The 9,728-nt window shown below is 43.0% G+C and overlaps 1 protein-coding gene across 1 annotated transcript in view; it reads left to right on the top strand.

Annotated features, from left to right (window-relative positions):
* Positions 1–876: 876 nt before the first annotated feature.
* LOC129840250 (uncharacterized) overlaps positions 877–9,728 on the top strand; it is a gene marked incomplete in the record, with an annotated part of 81,380 nt that continues 72,528 nt past the window's right edge. Inside the window, 1 exon segment of the mRNA XM_055907981.1 lies at positions 877–1,084. Coding sequence (XP_055763956.1) covers positions 1,018–1,084 — 67 coding nt within the window.

A 9,728-nucleotide genomic window follows, 5' to 3' on the forward strand; every position in this document is an offset into this window, starting at 1 on the left:
GCAGTTTTGTCACACAACACAATACCACAGATGTCTCAAGTTTTGAGGGAGCGTGCAATTGGCATGCTGACTGCAGGAAGGTCCATCAGAACTGTTGCCAGATAATTGAGTGTTCATTTCTCTACCATTAGCCACCTCCAATGTCATTTTAGAGCAGACCACCTGGCTCCCACTTGGGCCTGGCTCCCTTCCAGGCCCACCCATGGCTGCGCTCCTGCCCAGTCATGTGAAATCATTAGATTATGGCTTAATTTATTTATTTAAATTGACTGATTTCCTTATATGAACTGTAACTCTGTAAAATCATTGACATTGTTGCATGTTGCGTTTATATTTTTGTTCAATATATATTGTGAATTATAATTAAATATTGATCCATACAGTAAGATTGCAAACATGCATTATATGTTTTGAGGAAAATATTTAATCTTGTGAATGTTTTAGTGTGCATGCCATATAGGCCTATGGACGAATGGCTATAGGCTGTTGAATTAAAATCTCTCTTACACTCATTGGACAGTAGGAACATTTAATTAACTATAGTTATTCATTTACCTTTGAATATTTCAGTATTGGCAAGTTTTGTTACATTATAGCAGAGATTCTATCAATTCTAAATTCTATATATTTAATTCTGTGCGTTGTAGCCAATTATACACATAGGGAGGCGCCAAAGACCAGGTATGAGTATGACTACAGGAATGAATATTCAAGACGTGGTTAGAAAAAATGCTTATTCAAGTTATTATAACATATAAACATAATGTAATGGGTTTGTTATAAAATATTATTTAGTGGCAGCTATTAAACATAATTTACAAGTCAAATTAAACTATTTTATTTTCCACCAAGAGGTCATGAATAGGGAGGAACTAAACCACAGTTTACTTTCACTTTCACAGCCTCAGAAAATACAACATCATACGTAGGCTAGACTATGAACCACACCATGTTTTCGCATATCTCAAATTAACTTACTTTTATTTATTATCTAAACAAACAAACAAATTAGCAAATATGCCCAAACTAACGCTCATCGAATTGTGCTTCTGGCTTTATGTGGCGCAAAATGTGGTTTCCGGAGGTAAGTTGAACCGACCCTTAGGGTCGAACGTAGCTTTAGGTCTACCTAATATTTGTAAGGCTGTGCTTACTGTGTAGCCTACAACATTATCACATCATAATGTTTGATTATGATGAACAATAGGTAGGATATGTAACAATGTGCCTTATGAACTTCAAGAACAAGCGCAGCCGCCTTTTTTTTCACATCAGTGAAAAAAAACATGGCATTTCTGAAACAAAAAGCTTTTATAGCGACATTATTGACAATAGCCTAAACACGCTCTTCATAGTTATTTTCATCGTGGAAAGTCTGAATGGTTTTAAATTTTTAAAAGTCTATGTGAGTTTCGATGAGAAATAAGGACCGCACCCTTATTATTTGTAGCTACACACACATGACCAACTTCAGAAAGTGATAGAATATTAAGTCCTGACCTACCAAGGCGTAAACCTACAGAAGGGTCTGCGTGATCATGGCAGGACCGGTGATATGGACGGGCCTTAGGGGGGCCACCATACCTTCTTGCCCCTCCAAATAAAACATTGAAATATTTGTCATTTATTTGACCGAGATGTGCACCGACAGAAAGAGCCATCAATCTCAGATAAAGCATCCGAGCGAGCGAAACAGCGCCCCTGTCTCAGTATGTGTAGACAACGTATCTGATGCTGTCTGGACCAAAATAGTATGGCATGTCATACTATTTCTGTCCAGACAGCATCAGATACATGGCCTAGATATTGTAAGAGAGAGAGAGGGGCGCTGTTTTGCTCACTCGGATGCTTCATTTTTAGCAGAGAAGAACAGGTGAAGCAAGAGGGCTCACTCTCGCCAAAATCAGTCCAGAATAAGCCCTATGGGCATAATATGCAGACATAAGCTTGTGGCCTGCCTTCCCGCCTTAAGGACAATGACTCCCATTGTTAGGGCGGAGACATGAGTATCTCATCATTATATACAGATCTCTGGTTCCAGCCTCTTGCGAATTAGAAAGGAAAGTTGGCGGTGCACAGTGCACTGTTAGGATGCTGTCTTACCCTAAAGTAAATTGATGATTGTTTTGCCAAAATTATATAATTACTCCTATATAATTTCTCCTGCCTAAATGAAACATTCAAAATACTTCACCAGAGAGCATGACTTAGCCACAGAAGATCATTAGCTTCTTTAAAAAAAATAGCTGTGAATTGTTTCAAATCACAACTGCATAGGCCTAAGCCTATTTTGAAATCTGAAAATTTGGGCAGCGGGCGTGGCAATATGTCTTAGCTGACTGAGTTTTGGCTGTCATTGTAAATAATAATTTGTTCTTAATTTCTTTGGGCTACAGGGCAGTATTTTCATGTCCGGATGAAAAGCGTGCCCAAAGTAAACTGCCTGCTACTCAGGCCCAGAAGCTAGGATATGCATATAATTGGTAGATTTGGATAGAAAACACTCTAAAGTTTCAAAAACGGTTAAAAATAATGTCTGTGAGTATAACAGAACCTATTTGGCAGGCAAAACCCAGAGGACAAACCATCCAGGATTTTTTTATTGTTGAGTTCACTGTGTTTTCAATTGGGTTTCTATGGGAATCTAGATTTCTGAGGCATCTGGTTGCCGTTCCTATGGCTTCCACTAGATGTCAACAGTCTTTAGAAATTGGTTGATGTTTTTCTTTTGAGTAATGAAGAAGTAGCCCTTTCCGAGTGTCGAGCCTAGTGGACTGTTTTGTTTGGGGCGCGCGACCTGGGGCTCTCCACGTTTATTTTATCCGTTATTGAACACAGTATATTTCGTCTTAAATTTTATCGATTATTTACGTTTTAAAATACCAAAAGTTGGATTAGGAAAGTTGTTTGAAATGTTTGGACCAAGTTTACAGGTAACCTTTTAGATAATTTGTAGTCATGTTGGGCAAGTTGGAACCGGTGTTTTTCTGAATCAAATAAATTGACATTTTGGGGATATAACGACAGAGTTTATCGAACAAAAGGACCATTTGTGATGTTTATGGGACATTTTGGAGTGCCAACAGAAGAAGATCTTCAAAGGTAAGGCATGAATTATATCGGTATTTCTGACTTTTGTGTCGCGCCTGGCGGGTTGAAATATGATTGTCATGTGTTTGTATGGTGGGGTGCTGTCCTCAGATAATCGTATGGTTTGCTTTCGCCATAAAGCCTTTTTGAAATCTGACACGGTGGCTGGATTAACAAGAAGTTAAGGTGTATTTTGATGTATTGCACTTGTGATTTTATGAAAGTTAAATATTTCTAATAATTTAATTTGAATTTGGCGCTCTGCCATTTCACCGGATGTTGTCAAATCGATCCCGTTAACGGGATTTGATCCCTAAGAAGTTTTAACTGACTTGCCTAGTTAAATACAGTGGGGCAAAAAAGTATTTAGTCAGCCACCAATTGTGCAAGTTCTCCCACTTAAAAAGATGAGAGAGGCCTGTAATTTTCATCATAGGTACACTTCAACTATGACAGACAAAATGAGGGGAAAAAATCCAGAAAATCACATTGTAGGATTTTTAATGAATTTATTTGCAAATTATGGTGGAAAATAAGTATTTGGTCACCTACAAACAAGCAAGATTTCTGGCTCTCACAGACCTGTAACTTCTTCTTTGAGAGGCTCCTCTGTCCTCCACTCGTTACCTGTATTAATGGCACCTGTTTGAACTTGTTATCAGTATAAAAGACACCTGTCCACAACCTCAAACAGTCACACTCCAAACTCCACTATGGCCAAGACCAAAGAGCTGTCAAAGGACACCAGAAACAAAATTGTAGACCTGCACCAGGCTGGGAAGACTGAATCTGCAATAGGTAAGCAGCTTGGTTTGAAGAAATCAACTGTGGGAGCAATTATTAGGAAATGGAAGACATACAAGACCACTGATAATCTCCCTCGATCTGGGGCTCCACGCAAGATCTCACCCCGTGGGGTCAAAATGATCACAAGAACGGTGAGCAAAAATCCCAGAACCACACGGGGGGACCTAGTGAATGACCTGCAGAGAGCTGGGACCAAAGTAACAAAGCCTACCATCAGTAACACACTACGCCGCCAGGGACTCAAATCCTGCAGTGCCAGACGTGTCCCCCTGCTTAAGCCAGTACATGTCCAGGCCCGTCTGAAGTTTGCTAGAGAGCATTTGGATGATCCAGAAGAAGATTGGGAGAATGTCATATGGTCAGATGAAACCAAAATATAACTTTTTGGTAAAAACTCAACTCGTCGTGTTTGGAAGACAAAGAATGCTGAGTTGCATCCAAAGAACACCATACCTACTGTGAAGCATGGGGATGGAAACATCATGCTTTGGGGCTGTTTTTCTGCAAAGGGACCAGGACGACTGATCCGTGTAAAGGAAAGAATGAATGGGGCCATGTATCGTGAGATTTTGAGTGAAAACCTCCTTCCATGAGCAAGGGCATTGAAGATGAAACGTGGCTGGGTCTTTCAGCATGACAATGATCCCAAACACACCGCCCGGGCAACGAAGGAGTGGCTTCGTAAGAAGCATTTCAAGGTCCTGGAGTGGCCTAGCCAGTCTCCAGATCTCAACCCCATAGAAAATCTTTGGAGGGAGTTGAAAGTCCGTGTTGCCCAGCAACAGCCCCAAAACATCACTGCTCTAGAGGAGATCTGCATGGAGGAATGGGCCAAAATACCAGCAACAGTGTGTGAAAACCTTGTGAAGATTTACAGAAAACGTTTGACCTCTGTCATTGCCAACAAAGGGTATATAACAAAGTATTGAGATAAACTTTTGTTATTGACCAAATACTTATTTTCCACCATAATTTGCAAATAAATTCATTAAAAATCCTACAATGTGATTTTCTGGATTTTTTTTCTCATTTTGTCTGTCATAGTTGAAGTGTACCTATGATGAAAATTACAGGCCTCTCTCATCTTTTTAAGTGGGAGAACTTGCACAATTGGTGGCTGACTAAATACTTTTTTGCCCCACTGTATATATATTTTTAAGAATCTAAAATATGTTTGAAGATAATGTGTCTTGAATATCATTTTTTATGTTGCAACAAGAATAAGGGGAGGGGCATGTCTCTCTCCAGAATGCATTCACTCAGCTCTCCAGAATACAATTCGCTGTCTCCCGCCAATCCGTGCCCATTCATTGTTTCATTGTGTGAATTGTTTGCCCTTTGATTGTTTATCACTTCCCCATTACATATCAAATTAAATCAAATATTATTGGTCACATACACATGGTTAGCAGATGTTAATGCGAGTGTAGCGAAATGCTTGTGCCTCTAGTTCCGACAATGCAGTAATATCTAAGTAATCTAACAAGTTCACAACAACTACCTTATACACATAAATGTAAAGGGATGAATAAGAATATGTACAATAAAATATATGGATGAGCGATGGCCGTGCGGCATAGGCAAGATGCAGTAGATGGTATAGAATACAGTATATACATATGAGATGAGTAATGTAGGATATGTAAACATTATTAAAGTGGCGTTATTTAAAGTGAATAGTGATACCTTTATTTGAGGCTGTATGTTGGCAGCAGCCTCTCTGTTAGTGATGGCTGTTTAACAGTCTGATGGCCTTGAGATAGAAGCTGTTTTTCAGTCTCTCGGTCCCCGCTTTGATGTACCTGTACTGACCTCGCCTTCTGGATGATAGCGGGGTGAACAGGCAGTGGCTCGGGTGGTTGTTGTCCTTGATGATCTTTTTGGCATTCCTGTGACATCGGGTGCTGTAGGTATCCTGGAGAGCAGGTAGTTTGTCCCTGGTGATGCGTTGTGCAGACCGCACTACCCTCTGGAGAGCCTTGCGGTTGAGGGCAGTGCAGTTGCCGTACCAGGCGGTGATACAGCCCGACAGGATGCTCTCGATTGTGCATCTGTAAAAGTTTGTGAGTGTTTTAGGTGACAAGCCAAATTTCTTCAGCCTCCTGAGGTTGAAGAGGCGCTGTTGCGCTTTCTTCACCACGCTGTCTGTGTGGGTGGACCATTTCAGTTTGTCTGTGATGTGTACGCCGAGGAACTTAAAACTTTCCACCTTCTCCACTCCACTCCACTATTTTCCTGACACCACACTCCGAGGGCCCTCACCTCCTCCCTGAGGCCGTCTCGTTGTTGTTGGTAATCAGGCCTACCACTGTAGTGTCGTCTGCAAACTTGATGATTGAGTTGGAAGCGTGCATGGCCACGCAGTCATGGGTGAACAGGGAGTACAGGAGAGGGCTGAGAACGCACCCTTGTGGGGCCCCAGTGTTGAGGATCAGCGGGGTGGAGATGTGTTTCCTACCTTCACCACCTGGGGGCGGCCCGTCAGAAAGTCCAGGACCCAGTTGCACAGGGCGGGGTCGAGACCCAGGGTCTCGAGCTTATTGACAAGTTTGGAGGGTACTATGGTGTTACGTGCTGAGCTGTAGTCAATGATCAGCATTCTTACATAGGTATTCCTCTTGTCCAGATTGGATAAGGCAGTGTGATGGCAATTGCATCGTCAGTGGACCTATTGGGGTAGTAAGCAAATTTGAGTGGGTCTAGGGTATCAGGTAGGGTGGAGGTGATATGATCCTTGACTAGTCTCTCAGAGCACTTCATGATGACAGAAGTGAGTGCAACGGGGGAAATAGTCATTTAGTTCAGTTACCTTAGCTTTCTTGGGAACAGGAACAATGGTGGCCATCTTGATGAATGTGGGTACAACAGACTGGGATAGAGATTGATTGAATATGTCCGTAAACACACCAGCCAGCTGGTCTGCTCATGCTCTGAGGACGCGGCTAGGGATGCCGTCTGGGCCGGCAGCCTTGCGAGGGTTAACACGTTTAAATGTTTTACTTACGTTGGCCACAGAGGAGAGCCCACAGGCTTTGGTAGCGGGCCGTGTCAGTGGCACTGTATTGTCCTCAAAGCGAGCAAAGAAGTTGTTTAATTTGTCTGGGAGCAATGGGGCTGGTTTTCTTTTTGTAATCCGTGATTGACTGTAGACCCTGCTACATATGTCTCGTGTTTGAGCCGTTGAATTGCGACTCTACCTTGTCTCTATACTGACACTTTGCTTGTTTGATTGCCTTGCGGAGGGAATAGCTGCACTGTTTGTATTCGGTCATGTTTCCAGTCGCCTTAACATGATTAAAAGCGGTGGTTCGCAGCTTTCAGTTTTGCATAAATGCTGCCATCAATCCATGGTTTCTGATTAGGAAAGGTTTTAATAGTCACAGTGGGTACGACATCTCTGATGCACTTGCTAATAAACTCGCTCACCGAGTCAGCGTATACATCAATGTTATTGTCTGAGGCTATCCGGAACATATCCCAGTCCATGTGATCAAAGCAATCTTGAAGCGTGGAATCCGATTGGTCAGACCAGCGTTGTATATACCTGAGCACGGGCGTTTCCTGTTTTAGTTTCTGCCTATAGGCTGGGAGCAACAAAATGGAGTCATCGTCAGATTTGCCGAAGGCAGGGTGGGGGAGGGCTTTGTATGCATCGCGGAAATTAGATAAGATAAGGGAGTTAAGGCAATAAATAGGCCATGGTGGCGAAGTAATTACAATATAGCAATTAAAACACTGGAATGGTAGATGTGCAGAAGATGAATGTGCAAGTAGAGATACTGGGGTGCAAAGGAGCAAGATAAATCAATAAATACTGTATGGGGATGAGGTAGGTAGATAGATGGGCTGTTTACAGATGGGCTATGTACAGGTGCAGTGATCTGTGAGCTGCTCTGACAGCTGGTGCTTAAAGCTAGTGAGGGAGATATGAGACTCCAGCTTCAGAGATTTTTGCAGTTCGTTCCAGTCATTGGCAGCAGAGAACTGGAAGGAAAGACGACCAAAGGAGGAATTGGCTTTGGGGGTGACCAGTGAGATATACCTGCTGGAGCGTGTGCTACGACTGGGTGCTGCTATGGTGACCAGTGAGCTGAGATAAGGTGGGGCTTTACCTAGCAGAGACTTGTAGATAACCTGCAGCCAGTGGGTTTGGCGACGAGTATGAAGCGAGGGCCAACCAACGAGAGCGTACAGGTCGCAATGGTGGGTAGTGTATGGGGCTTTGGTGACAAAACGGATGGCACTGTGATAGACTGCATCCAGTTTGTTGAGTAGAGTGTTGGAGGCAATTTTATAGATGACATCACCGAAGTCGAGGATCGGTAGGATGGTCAGTTTTATGAGGGTATGTCTGGCAGCATGAGTGAAGGATGCTATGTTGCGATATAGGAAGCCAATTCTAGATTTAATTTTGGATTGGAGATGCTTAATGTGAGTCTGGAAGGAGAGTTTACAGTCTAACCAGACACCTAGATATTTGTAGTTGTCCACGTATTCTAAGTCAGAGCCGTCCAGAGTAGTGATGCTGGACGGGCGAGCAGGTGCGGGCAGTGATCGGTTGAATAGCATGCATTTAGTTTTACTTGCGTTTAAGAGCAGTTGGTGGCCACTGAAGGAGAGTTGTATGGCATTGAAGCTCATCTGGAGGTTAGTTAACACAGTGTCCAAAGAGGGGCCAGAAGTATACAGAATGGTGTCATCTGCATAGAGGTGTATCAGAGAATCACCAGCAGGCCCTCCGATTTGACACACTGAACTCTATCAGAGAAGTAGTTGGTAAACCAGGTGAGGCAATCATTTGAGAAACCAAGGCTGTCGAGTTTGCCAATAAGAATGTGGTGATTGACAGAGTCGAAAGCCTTGGCCAGGTCGATGAATACGGCTGCACAGTAATGTCTTTTATCGATGGCGGTTATGATATCGTTTAGGACCTTGAGCGTGGCTGAGGTGCACCCATGACCAGCTCTGAAACCAGATTGTATAGCGGAGAAGGTACAGTGGGATTCGAAATGGTCGGTAATCTGTTTGTTAACTTGGCTTTCGAAGACCTTAGAAAGACAGGGTAGGATAGATATAGGTCTGTAGTAGTTTGGGTCTAGAGTGTCTCCCCCTTTGAAGAGGGGGATGACTGCGGCAGCTTTCCAATCTTTGGGAATCTCAGACGATAGGAAAGAGAGGTTGAACAGGCTAGTAATAGGGGTTGCAACAATTTCGGCAGATAATTTTAGAAAGAGAGGGTCCAGATTGTCTAGCCCGGCTGATTTGTAGGGGTCCAGATTTTACAGCTCTTTCAGAACATCAGCTATCTGGATTTGGGTAAAGGAGAAATGGTGGGGGCTTTGGCGGGTTGCTGTGGAGGGTGCCCAGCAGTTGACCGGGGTAGGGGTAGCCAGGTGGAAAGCATGGCCAGCCGTAGAGAAATGCTTATTGAAATTCTCAATTATAGTGGATTTATCAAGTGGTGACAGTGTTTCCTCGCCTCAGAGCAGTGGGCAGCTGGGAGGAGGTGCTCTTATTCTCCATGGACTTTACAGTGTCCCAGAACTTTTTTGAGTGAGTACTACAGGATGCACATTTCTGTTTGAAAAAGCTAGCCTTAGCTTTCCTAACTGCCTGTGTATATTTGTTCCTAACTTCCCTGAAAAGTTGCATATCACGGGGGCTGTTCAATGCTAATGCAGTACGCCACAGGATGTTTTTGTGCTGGTCAAGGGCAGACAGGTCTGGAGTGAACCAAGGACTATATCTGTTCCTAGTTTTACATTTTTTTTATGGGGCATGCTTATTTAAGATGGTGAGGAAGGCACTTTTAAAGAATAGCCAGGCATCAT

Source organism: Salvelinus fontinalis, chromosome 41, assembly GCF_029448725.1.
Source record: "Salvelinus fontinalis isolate EN_2023a chromosome 41, ASM2944872v1, whole genome shotgun sequence".
In the NCBI taxonomy this organism is placed as follows: domain Eukaryota; kingdom Metazoa; phylum Chordata; class Actinopteri; order Salmoniformes; family Salmonidae; genus Salvelinus; species Salvelinus fontinalis.